Raw genomic sequence first — 13047 nt, 5'->3', positions numbered from 1 at the left:
TAGCCTCAGAGGCGGAGCCTGGGGCTGGGGGGTCACAAGGGCCCCCAGTCTTGGCCGGCAGTGTGGGCTCGACGCCTGGGGCAGGGCCCCTTGGAGGATGTGCTGGCAGCCCTGGGAGGCTGGGACTGGGGTTGAACTGGGGCCAAAAAATAAGTAGAGTCTGGGCACCGGGGCCGTGGCATTCTCGCGGCTCTTTCCTCATTCCTGGCCCTGTGGGAGTAGTCGGACCCCGGCGTTCCACTGTAGCCACCACCTCAGATTTGCTTACCGTCTCATGGGGAACCAGGGCCTCCTGCCAAACAGCCCGGCCCAGGCCTGGGCCCCATGGTCCCTGCTGACCACCGAGTCCTGGCCTGGGCCACCTCCTGCTCTCAGATGAGGAAACTGAGGCCATATATCAGGCAGGACCACCCCAGAGGCTGCCTGAACCTGGGTGTCAGGAAGAGTGTTTCCCGCCTGTCTCCCCTTTTCCACACCCTGGAGGGGTATGCCCCCTGGGAAAGCCCACATGGTGGCCCCTCCATCGGGTCTGGGGCCAGGCTTTGTGGGTGCCCAGGCGGGCACAGTGCAGACAGGGGCTGTTTGATCAGTGATTCCACCCGATGCCAGGCTGCTGGGACAGCGGGCAGTGGCCAAACCGGCCCCACCGCATGCCTTCCGGCCCTCGGCAGGAATGCCATTCATCCTCCTCGTGCATGGTTACCGCAGGCACGGAGGCCGGGCCTCTGGGGAGCAGCAAGCCTGGTGGCTGCCGAGGGGCCTCGGGCTGCCTTCCCACGGCCAGAGAGGGCAGGGAGCGCCCCAAGGGGTGCTTGAGCCAAAACCCACCCAGACACAGCTGGACAGACTCACAGGGACCTGAGGCCAGCTGGGGTCCGAGGGGAAGGGAGACACTGGGGGAGACAGATGGGGCCAGGGTCTCTTGGTTGTGGGACCCCAATCCCAGGCTCCCCATTCCCCTGAGAGCAGCCCCTACCCAGCCCCATAAGTCGGTCCTAGCACCAGGCCCTAGCCCCCTCTTCCTGCAGCCTGAGCCCAGGCTGTCCAGGGAGGCCTCAGGGTCTGTGTCTAGCCCCCACCAGTGGCCCTTGCTAGGTGGGGGACGTCAGCACAGTGCCAGCAGAGAGGGGAGAGGAAGTCAGAAAGGTAGGGGGGCATGTGAGGACCGAGGGGACTTGGGGCTCATTTTCGGTTGACATTTCGGTGTCTCTACCCCCAGGGGCGTCGCATGGGCTCCACACACACTCATGTCTTTGATTCCAGCTTTATTGGAGCTGTTGCTCCCCTTCAGGGAGGCCAGACACAGCCCGTCAGAAACCCACTGGCTCTCCTGAAGTGGAGGCATTGCAGGGACACGCAGCACCTCAGCCACTACTGCCCCGCTCGGGCCACACTGACCCCCTCACCCAAGGGAAGGGCTGTTGCTGACAGACTGTAAGGGAGGGCGGGGGGGGGGGTCTCGGCGGAGCGCTCGGCGGCCGAGGGACAGTGCGTATGACTCGGTGGCATCAGGGGCCCCGAGAGTCTGTTTCAAGCAGAAGGAGGAGCCTGTCTCAGGGGACAGCACGTGGCCATTCCCCCCTCCCAGTACCCAGTGTAGGTCACAATAATTTAAAAGACACTATAGACATTTTGACACTATATAACAATATAAGTTAACCAGGTTCCTTGGCAGAGGACACCGGGCCTGTGGACTCGGGGTTGTCCTGGGACCCAGGGGGTAGGGACGCAGGGGGGCATTCACGTTGGCCTGGAAGTTCCCAGGACAGCAGCTAATGGAGTATCCTGGCATCATGGGAGGCACACGGGGTAGGCACCAGGGGCCAGACAGTGTCACTCACCCCAGGCTAATGTCCAGCCCACTTGGCTGGACAGTCACCCAAGGACACACTTCCACGAGTTTCTGGGAGAAAATACCCTAAATTCAGGGTGGGGGGCACATGGTCAGTGGAGGGTGCACCAGAATGCACACCATGCTTGCTGGCAAGTGACTTCCTCTGTGCCTCAGTCTCCCCAGGGAAGGGTGGGAGCGTTCTCAGAGGACACCCCCAGCCCTGAGATCCAGGTTTCTGACTTCTTTCCATCCCACACATGATTTAGAACCGAGCTGGACCCCTTCCTGTTCCTGTCTCCCAGGTTTCAGGGTGAGTCGGACTTCCAGGGAGGGTCTGCATGGTGTGGCACCCTAGGGGCGGTGTCTGGAGGGCAGACATCTGCTAGGACAGCAGTGGGGCCCTGGCAGAGTGAAACCCTGGATCCAAGTTTTCTCAGCATTGGGGTCAGAGTGAAAGGACCAGGACTGGGCAAGGAGGCCACCAAGAAATCCTCAAAGGCACCCTGGGGGGTGGTGCAGACCCCAGCGAGGCTGGCAGCAGGGTTAGGAGTCCTGGACTGGGGCTCAGGCTGCCCAAGCCAAGGCAGGAACCTCCTCTCGTGGCCTTGAGGTCCCTGGCTAGTGTTCCATTCTAGGCCCCAGGGTCCCCATCTGTCAAATGAGGCAAACACCCTAAACTATCCCTGCCCCACCAGCCCACCCCTGGCACAGCACTATCCTGGGGATCCGGGCTGGCTCCAGGGTGGGAAGGGGCCTCTGTAAACTGGAAGGTGCCAGGCTGGCAAGGGGCTGGGAGGGCAACAGCTTTAGGGAGGGGACGAAGCACTCCTGGAACCTGACACGGGTGGCATTTTCATTTGTTTGATATGATTTTCTAAAAGAAACAAAGGAGGCCGGAGGTCCCTGTCCGGGCTCTCCAAGAGGCCCTCTTGGAAACGTGTTAGCTGCCAAGCTCCTGCCCAGCTCACCTGGGGACAACACTCACACGGCCACCTCCCCCAGAGCAGAGCTAGGAAGGTGCCGTGCACAGGGACGCTCCCGCAGGTCGCGGAGAAAAAGCGGAGGGCCGAGAGGCAATGTGTTAACACAGAGTACGGAGTTAGGACTGGCTAGGCCTTAGTGCTAAGAATCCTCTTCTGGTACTAAGAAAACATAAATAATTTTTGTCAACATCTGCCCAGGGCCCCAGTGGCTGATGTGGCCTGGGAAACAGTCTCACATGGGCCTGGCCATCATGGCATTTCCAAGTCTGAGCCACCAGGCGGGGGAGGAGGACACTCAGAGTCTTATCACTTTGCTTTCCGGTGGTACATGTGTCCTTGAGATTCACTTTCCCAGAGAAAAGAAAAGGAATTCACTGGGCCTCGTCAAGGACACCAGTGCCATTGGCCTTGCCTTCTTGGCTGGTTTATGGGCACTGTTCTGCCATAGGGAGTCACAGGAGTGGCAGGAAGGAGACCCTGGGGACAGGGAGAGGGTGACGGGCCCAGTGGGAGCCATTCTGCGTCCGGCGCCCCCACCTTCTCCAGCCACCTCTGCCCCCAGCAGGCCATGTGCAGCAGGGAAGGCAAGGAGCCCGTGTGCAAATGCCGCCGGGTGGGGCTGCCGCCGGGGTGGCCGCCGGCTGCTCACTTGCAGGTGAAGACCTCCGTGCGCTCGCTGCAGGTGTTGCATTTGACGAAGCAGCACCAGTGGAACTTGCAGTTGCACTGCCAGACCTTGGTGTACTGGTGGGTGTTATAGCCGCGGCCGCAGCACATGGTGTCGCAGCCGTCGGCCCCGGGGGAGGTGCGGTTGCACAGGCGGCCCTGGGTGCCCACGCTGCCCGTGGCGGCGTCCTCCTCGCAGTAGTTGGGCGACTTCTCGATGTACACCAGGTCCGTCTCCATGGGCTTCTGGTAGCTGCGCAGCTGCTTGATGCGCAGGAAGGTGGGCTGCCGCAGGCGGCTGGCCCGCACGACCTCCACCTGCACGGCCGCGTTGTACTTCTCCTTGAGCAGGTGGCCTACCTCCCGGAACTTGGGCAGCGTGGTCCAGCACGTCTTGGTGGTGCAGGAGCCCGACACGCCGTGGCACTTGCACTCCAGCTTCATGCGCTCCTCCAGGACCTGCCGGAGACAGAGCAGAAGGGGGCTGAGAATGGGCGTAGCCGGGGCCTGGCTGCACCCCTGCTCCCACCTCCAGCCTGACCCCACTCTTCCCGTTGTGTGACCACAGTCTCCTCATCCGTTAAAGGGGGCTGCTGGCATAGGTCCCTACTGCACAGGGCCTCGTGAGGGTCCAGAGAGAACACCCAGAACTTGGTGGAGCTGGGCATATGTTGATCAAATGTGTTTCATTAAATTCTCATAACAACCCTTCAGGGAGCTGGAGGTCAATGCACTGGGAGGAAACTGAGGCTCGGGGCACCGTGGGGCTGGTTGCAGGCCCCAGGGCAGCAGGTGGTGAAGCTGGTGCTTACACCTGCCAGGCTGGGGAGCAGGTGCGTCATTGTGGTACCAGGCCCCACAACAGTGGGTGCTTAATAGGTGCGGATCTCTCACCCGTCACTCCCACTCCCTGCCCTCATGCCTGGTGTAGGGCCTGGCATGTAATCGGCACTTAATAAATGGCTGTTCAGTGAAAGACCAGCGTGCACACGGAGCTGTATGCCCCACGTTTGCTGAAGGACGGAGGGGGAGGACGAGCGGGAGGTGAACACATGGGTCAGTGAGGCCCAGGCGTGCTGTCTGCTGGGACGCCGTCGCCAACCCGTGTTGTTCTTTCTCCCCAGCTCCAAGCGAGATGGGTGCAGCCCTGTGTTTTCCTTGGGCCTCCCTCCCTGGCCCCGGAAGGCCGATTCCCAGAGCCAGCCCTGACCCCAGGTACTCATTTACCCGGATCGAAAGGGCCCTGCCAGCGGGGCCTGATTAAAGATGGGGAATCATTAGCTGCGGCCCACGGCTGCCGAAGGGCCATTTGTCAGCTGTCCTAGCTCCCCCTGGCCTCACTTCCGCAGCCCAGCCCTGAAGGAACTTGGCTACTCTCTGCCCCGGGGCCAGAACCCAGCCCTGGCCCAGAGGAGGAGACCCATAGCGAATGAATGAATGAAAAAGAGCAAGAGGAACATCACACAGGCCGGTGGCTGTCCCGGTCTCTCTTCCTGCCCCAGTCTCATGGGACCCTGGACTTTGGTGAGGACGTCGGGGGCTCACAGTCTAGTGTGGGAAACAGGGAAACCGACACACAAAACGGCAACGTGCAGGGGCTGTGAGAATCGAACCCTGCCCAGGGGGAGGGTGTCTGGGGTGGAGGGCTGCCTGGAGGAGGGGGTACATGCACTGGGTGTCCATGGAGGAGCAGGAATTCATCAGACAAAGAGGAGGGGTGTTCCAGAAGGAGTGCAGCAGAGCAAGGCCTGGAGAGCTGTCACCATCACCACAAAGGAAGATTTGGACTAAATGAGCATCACATGGGTGCAGGGTGGGCCCTGAGGCTGGTGGCCTGGAGTTTGGAGGGTGGGGTTCTCTGCTCCTGCATGGATGACATCCTGGCGTGGAGAATGGAGAGGGAGGAGGAGGGGAGAGGAAGGAGGAGGGAGAGGGGGAAGGAAGGTGAGCAGGCAGAGGTGGAGAGGGACAGGCTGACGCTGTATTAGGAGAGGGCCAAGGAGGGGAGGCCCAGGGGCCCGGAAGAGGGAAAGGGGGCAGGTTTGGGGAATATTCAGAAGTGGAATTGCAGGGCCGTGGGGTGTCTGGCTTGAGGGCACAGGAGTCTGGTCTGCGGTCTGGGGGGAGGGGGACACCCCCTTCCGGGGAAAGCATATCTGGGCCTCCTCCCTGCTTCCTGCCCCTCCGCACTCCTGTCCATCACAGTCAGACACGCCTTTCCTCCCTCACCCCCACCCCATATTCATCTTTGCTTGGACTCTCCCCTCCCCTGAAAGCCATTCCCTCCACTAACCTGCCCTTCAAGGCCTGGAAACTTCCCCTGCCCTGGCCACACTGCCCACCGAATATGCCCCTCAGACCAGGAGGTGACCAGATGAACGCCCCTCTCAGAACCTCTAGCCGGGGAGCAGTTCACCCCACCCCAGGCTGTTGGCCCAGGAAGATGCCTCCTTAGATGGGTCGTGATGGCCAGAGACTGGGCAGGGGTGTCCAGGCTAGAGGTTGTGCAGGCCAGGTGGTCCAGGCTTAATTGCCAGCAGGGTGTTCACTTGGCCTGGTGAACAGCAGCTGCCTCCCACCTCGCTGTGCCACCTGCCCCGAACCCCTTCCCTCTGCCCCATCTTCCCGTCCCGTAAGCCAGACAGCCTGCCGGGGGACCCTGTGTAGCGAGGCCAGTGACAGTCAGCAGATGGAGCTGATTGGGCATCTGTTTGCAGAGCCAGGGGCCGCATCCTCGCTTGGCTGGGTCCCCCGGGCCTGAGCCGCTCCTGGGAAGTGATCACAGGATTCAAGAATGTGCCGTTTCTGTCTCCAGTGCCCTCAAGATAAGAGCGACAGCGAAGGTGGCGCCAGCCCCACTGCCCCAGAAAACCACCTGGGAGGGTGCAGGGTGACCGGCCCTGCCCTGAGGAGCTGGGGGCTGAGCAGGGTCCTGCCTCACCCTCGGTCTCCCACTCCTGCTGCCCTAGGTGGTGTGGGGGTGCATGGGGGCTCCAGGAAAGGGCTGCCTTGGGGTTCTTTCTGGAATAGGCGTGCCCCACACTCTGGGAACAGTGTTTAGTTATAGCCAGGTTTGGAGAGTGGCTGCACTGAAGTCCCGAGGGAGCCTGGGGTCTGGCGGAAGCAGATAGTGGGCAGGTCTCCACGCTCAGCCTCTCTGACCCTGGACAGATCCAGAGCCATGTGCCAGCCTTGGGTGGGCTGCATAGTGTCCCCCTAAAATACGTGTCCATTCAGAACCTCAGAATGTGTGTGGCCTTATTCGGAAATAAGGACTTTGCAGATGTGATGAAGGTAAGACCTGAGATGACATCATCCTGGACCAGGCTGGATCCTGAATCCGAGGACACATGTGCTTATAAGGGACAGAGGAGGAGGAAGCACACACAGAGCAGAGGCCATGTGAAGACAAAGCAGAGACTGGATGACACGGCCACAAGCCAAGGGACACCCGGAGCCCCCAGGGACTGGGAGAGGGAGCACGGCCCTGCCTACTCCTGGATTTAGGGCTTCTGGCCTCCAGACTGGGAGAAGAAATTTCTGTTGCTTTACGCCACCCAGTTGTGGGACTTCGTGTGGCATCAGTCAACTTGCTTTCCTTCTGTCTTATTGAATTTCATGGCTCTGAGGAAGTGGGAGGGGCAGAGGCAGGCCTGTTCGCTCCGTAATGGGGGCCAGGGGGCCCCAGCACTGGGGTGACCCATGAAGGTCTGGACTCAGTTCTTATGGAAACGTTGAAAGCCATGCCCCATCCCACCGCCCTGATAATCTCCGTGCTACTGGGAGGAGAAGGACCCCGCCCCCCAGGGTCACGGTGCTGCCAGTGCCTTTGGCCTGGTCCAAGAGCTCAGACCACCTTGGGTGCTATCAGCTCCCTGCGGAGAGGCAGTGGGGAGCGGGAGACAAGGTGCATTGCACCCACTGTGCAGATGAGGAGACTGAGATTCAGGTCCTCACAGACCGTCAGGGACAGCACTGGCGGCTGACCACTTTATAGCCCTTTCCTACAGCTGCCCTGTCCCCAACGGGCCCTCAAACTGTTGATCCGCTCGCCCCCGATGACCTGCTTCTCCTCGGTTCACAGAATCTCTGTTCAGGGCTTCACCCCTGTCTCGCCCCTCCCCCAAGTGCTGACTGTCCTCTGTCCTGGACCCCATCCCCAGCCTCCCTGTTCTCCTTCGCCATCTCCCTCGGGGCCCAATCCTGCCTCTCTCCATTTCCGGATGCCTTTTTACTACTTGTCAGTATCCAAGCACCCCCGACTCCCATGCCAGGCCAGCCTTGGGGTTCACACAGGACCTCAGAGCTGGATCAGACACAACCCTGGGCCTCAGGCTGCTCAGCCCCACTCTCCCTCAGGGGCCTGCAATGGCACCTGTGCCCAAGAGGCCCAAATCCAGCCTGACTGTCACAATCCTCCACCACAAGGCCCATCCAACCATGCCAGCCTCCTCGCCCACTCCAGCCACCCTGAGCTGGGCTGATGACCTCAGCGCACTGCACACGTGACCTGAGCCCCCGCTGTGTCTTTGTCTTTTGATGGTCCCCTCATCCTTCACATCTCTGCTGCTCATGCAGACACATCCCCATGGAGCAGTGACCAGAGCTCAGGCCTCGGGGCCACCATGGCTCTGCAGCTCACTTTGGGCCCCACTGTCCTCCTGTGTAAAATGGGGACAGTGAGACCTTCCTCCTAGGGGTGTGGGAAAGCCCCCACTCGGGACCTAAGCCACTACAGAGGCTCCAGGGGCAGTGGTTCCATTGAGGGCTCAGCTAAGCTTCCTCTTGCAGGCAGCCCTCCCAGGGCCTCCAGGTAAGTGAATCTCACCTCCCTCTGCCCTCCCAGACATAGGTCTCGATCTGCCTGTGCCCAGAGAATGGTGTCTCCATACTATCTGTGAGCTCCTTGGAGGCAAAGACTATGTCACTCGTTCCGTCATTCACTTGTTCATTTGACAATAATAACCACCTGCTGCATCGCAACCCCAGAGCTACAAGATGAAGTCAAACCCTTGGCCTGATGTTCAAGGCCTGTTTGGGGCTAGTCCCTGCTTACGTCTCGAGCCCTGTCTCGCCCACCCCTCCTGCTCCCCGCAGCCTGAACCATCTGTAGCCCTGACCCCCATCCAAGTGCCAGCTCCTTGTCTCGGCTCTGCCATGTCCTTCAAGGCCCCACTTGGATATCACCTCCTCCACGAAGCCTCTGCTCCCCTTCCCGTCGGTCCAAGGGGCCCTGCACCCGCCATGGGGACTCAGTTGGTGCTGGAGGAGCTCCCACGGCCAGGGTCTTGTCTTAGTCCTTTCTGTCCCCTATGCCCAACCCAGCACCTCGTACAGAGAAGGGGCAGGGAGCGTTTGTTGAGTGAATGAATAAGTAATCAGTCGCCTCAGCTATGGTCGCTGGGACAGAGGGCAAATCCAACTCCTCTTTGCCTGGAAAGGCAAGTCTGTCCCATGCCTGCAGAACCCCACAGGCCCCGGTGCCCTGGGTGCAGCCCCCAGGGCTGGGGAATCAGACCCAGAGAAGCGTTCTGCTCTGCTGCCCGCCCTATCTCGGGCCATCTTGCCGCCATGGCGGCTGCTCCTCCCAGCCCAGTATCTGGGGCCCTCATCTCCCTGAGGCAGGGCCGGCCGCCCTGACTTCCTCTCCAGTGTGTCCCTGCCTGAATGTCCTCCATTATCACGCACCACACTGCATCCCACCCCACACATGAAACAGCTACTCCTCAAGACCCCCAGCTCAGTTTCCACCCTTCCCTAGGCTGCGCCTCCCTCCTGGGAACCTCCTTTCCATGAGCCTCTCATGGCAATCTCAGCCAAAGGCCATCTCCTCCAGGAAGCCTTTCTGGATATGTTGGCATGATCCTTCTGGGACCAGGACACACATTGGACTGTGGCCCGAAAGTTCCCCCCCTGCCCTTGAGCCCGAGCCAGTCCTGGTCCCACCCTGCGGGAAAACAGGGCCCCTGTCTCATCCCTGCCTCCCACCAGCTGGGGGGACACCGGCACACACCATTCCTAGCCTCAGTTTTCATACCTATGGAATGGGAACAGTAAGGCCCGCCTGCTGGGAGGGTCACTGGTGACAGCCGTGCTCAGCACCACTCACCCCGTACCTTCCGGGTTTGGGTTCCCAATTCTCTCTGCTAGGAGAGGCTCGCAAAGTTCAGGGAGGTGGAGACACCGGGAACCAGCGTCCACGATTGACACCTGCCCCGCTACGCCCCGCCCCTACCACGCCCCGCCCCGTGCCCTCCCAGCCACGCCCAGCTACGCCCTGCCCCGCCCCTTGCCGGCCCTACCTTCTTGCCGGCCCTACCTTCCTGCCGGCCTCGTTGTTGTGAAGGTTCATGAGGCGCCGTGCGTTCTTCTTGATCTCGCGGGCGTCCACGAAGCGCCGGGAGAAGTCAATGCCGTAGCGCACGTCGGCGGAGCAGCCGCCCCACTTCCAGCCCTCCGCCTGGTTGTAGTAGCCCTGCTTCTCGCGGTCGCACCCGCAGTTGCTCAGGTTGCCCTGGCTGCAGGCGGCGGTGACGGCATGGGCCACACCGGCTGCGGTGATAGCATACGTGAATGCGGCCTCACGGCTCCCTGCGGGGAGGGAACGATGCAGACGGTGAGGCCCCGCAGGTCTCAGCCTGGTGGGCTCAGGGACCCAGAGCCTGGCCAGGGTTCTGCTGCTGGCCGGCTGTGTGACCTTGGGCTTTGCACTTGCCCTCTCTGAGCTTCTGACTCAGGAAAGTGGGGTCCACACCTCTGCCCCCTTCCTTCTGCCAGCTTCCTCATGAACCAGCCAGTTCTGCTGACCCCAGTGGGGGCATCCTACCCCATCAGCCAGGAACCAGGCAGAATCCATACAGTTTGGAGCCCACTGGCCTCTTTGTTGCCACCTCCCTCTCTGACCACCCACCATCACCCCATCACCAGGCCCTGGCCTCCTGAGTCTCCCGTCTCCTCCAACACCCCAGCCTACCTCAGGGGCCCCTGAACTGCCCAGACCTACACGCCAGTCCTCCCTTTCTCCCTCGCTCCCAAACCGCCCCCCCACCCCCCACCCCCTTCACCCTCCCAACCCCCGCGTCCAGCCACCATCCCAGAGGAGACAGTGAGACCTTTCTCCCAGGGGTGTGGCAAAGCCCCCGGCTCAGGACCCAAGCCACTACAGAGGCTCCAGGGGCAGTGGTTCCATTGAGGGCTCAGCTAAGCTTCCTCTTGCAGGCAGCCCTCCCAGTACCTCCAGGTAAGTGAATCTCGCCTCCCTCTGCCCTCCCAGGCATAGGTCTCTATCTGCCTGTGCCCAGAGAATGGTGTCTCCATACTGTCTGTGAGCTCCTTGGAGGCAAAGACTGTGTCACTCGTTCCTTCATTCACTTGTTCATTTGACAATAATAACCACCTGCTGCATCGCAACCCCAGAGCTGAAAGATGAAGTCAAACCCTTTGGTCCCTACCCTCCCTGCTAGGGGTCAGTGCATGGCCACCTGGGGACCTGCCGACCGCACAGGCTCTGCCCCAAGGGACCTGCACCGCTCTGTAAGAAGCCATCTCTCAGCACAGACAGTAAATGGCTATTTGAGGAGCCAATGAGGCCGGCTGGCCAGGGACTCCCAGACAGACAAAGGGACAAGGACAGGGAGAATATGGGAATCGACCTCCTTGGCTCTAAAGTAGGTCAAGATGATCAGAAGGGGAAGTCCATAGGGTGTGAAGTGGGTTATTGAACTCCTTGTTTGTATTGCCCAAGTCCAGCAGGGCCTGCCGACAAGCTCACACACCGAGGCTGCAGCAATAAACTAGGAGGGGGATTCCCGGAAAGGAGGTGACTACAGAGGGGCACAGGGACTCATGGAACCCCAAAGGATGCCCTAACCTGCTTCTGTGGTGGGTAGTATAGGAAGGCTTCCTGGAGGAAGTGACGTCTTAAAGTCTGGGTTAGAAGTATGAGTTAACTCCCTGTTGAGTGTGTGTGGTGTCAGTGTGTGTGTGTGTGTGTGTGTGTAGTGTGTGCATGTATGGTGTGTCTATGGTGTATGGTGTAGGCAGTCCTGGCCACGCCTAGATGTGAAACAATTTGGTGCTGCTAGCACTGGAAATATGAGGTCAAGAATAAAAAAATAAAAAAAAAAAGAGGTGATTAAGGTCTGAGGGAGCCAGACTGTGGCAGGCCAGAGATGTCCTGTGAAGCAGATGGCACTCTGTGCAGGTGCTGGGCCAGATGCTGTGGGGTTCGAATTTGAGAGCTCCCTGGCTACACAGGGGACGGGGGTTCTGGGACTGTTTAGAAAGCACGTCAGCAGAGCTGTGGTCATCACCACTATCACTCACCAGCTCTCATGGCTCACCAGCACTCGTCTAACCCTTCACGTTCATTCTCATCAAACTGTCACAACAGTCGTACGAGGTTTCATTATTGTTACCGTCTCACAGATGAGGATAATGAGGCACGGAGATGAGGTGTTAGTGGCTAAAGCAGGATTTGAACCCAGGCGGTGGAATCAAAGCCCAAAGAGGCAGGGGGAGGGACTTGAAGCCTGGGGCTCAGGTCATTGGAGGCCATCCTGCCCCCAACTTGGTCTCTTTACTACTAAGTGACCTGGGCAGGAGGAGACAGGAGAAGAGGCACACGCACGCAGCCCCCTTGGGGAGGAGATGCTACATTTGGGCCGTCTGTGGGCCTTGGGCCCAGGGGGATGGTGGTTAGTCAGCAGGTGAATGCTGGATGGGAGTTGCGGGAGACCCAACCGGTCTCAGACAGGGAGCATGTTACAAGCTGGGCACCCAGCAGAGGAGGGTGGGCGGAGAAATGTCAGACGATTGTGAAATCCTGCCAAGAGGCCAGGCCAGTGGAGTGAAGAGTCCCCACAACCAAGCCCTGCCTGAGCAAGGATGATGTGGGCGTTCCCTCAGAGGCCTGGAACCTGCCCGTGACCCTCTTCTTCCCCAAATACCAGTCTTCCCAACAGGAGCCAGCTGGGGGACTCCCATGTCTTGCTGTCCTGACGCCCCCAAGCAGGAAGCAGGCTACGGAGCTGGGCCTGTGCATTTGGAGGGCATTTCATGGAAACCTCCCTCCCGTCTTTGTGTGAGTTCCTGCTCCCACCTGGCTGTGCCCATACCCGGCTCAGACTCTCAGTTACTCATCAGTTACTCACCGGGCTGCCACTCCCGCTAATTCCTTTTTTATTTGGTTTTAATGAGCCAAACCCTCTTGTCTCGCCATGGAGACAAGGTGGGGGCTACTGCAAGAGAGGCGTAGTTTGGGGAGAATCCAGGAAGGTGATGTTAGGTCCTGGATTGAGGGGTTCCCATGCACCCACTCTGCATACGCATCTTGTTTAATTCTCACAACAGCCCCATGCAGTGGGGGTGACCACACCCCAGTGTCCAGACCTGGATGCTGGCTCAGAGGGCTTCATAATCTGCCCAGGTCACAGTATGCCTGGGCGTGGCGTGACGGACAGGGTCCCCTCCCAAAATCACTCAAGGGCCGTTTGGCCAGTCTGCGGAGAGCTGCCTGCATGTCCTCCTCTGGGGCAAGCATGAGCGAGGGCTGAGAAAGACCAC

At 60.1% G+C, this 13047-nt stretch overlaps 1 protein-coding gene across 5 annotated transcripts in view; it reads right to left on the bottom strand.

Annotated features, from left to right (window-relative positions):
* Window positions 1-1248: 1248 nt before the first annotated feature.
* Window positions 1249-13047, bottom strand: part of WNT7B (Wnt family member 7B) — a 50262-nt gene continuing 38463 nt past the window's right edge. For all 5 annotated transcript variants that reach the window (XM_019739269.3, XM_019739268.3, XM_074326562.2 and 2 more), the window contains exons 3-4: window positions 9803-10074; window positions 1249-3942 (exon numbers count right to left, since the gene is read on the bottom strand). In XM_019739269.3, the coding sequence (XP_019594828.1) occupies window positions 3463-3942; window positions 9803-10074 (752 nt within the window). In that variant the 3' untranslated portion in view covers window positions 1249-3462. The remainder of the gene's footprint in view (window positions 3943-9802; window positions 10075-13047) is intronic.

The sequence above is a fragment of the Rhinolophus sinicus genome, chromosome 1 (genome assembly GCF_057876585.1).
Source record: "Rhinolophus sinicus isolate RSI-liver-muscle chromosome 1, RSI-T2T, whole genome shotgun sequence".
NCBI lineage: Eukaryota > Metazoa > Chordata > Mammalia > Chiroptera > Rhinolophidae > Rhinolophus > Rhinolophus sinicus.
The sequence above is the reverse complement of the archived record's forward strand: the minus strand, read 5'-3'. Positions and strand labels throughout refer to the sequence as shown.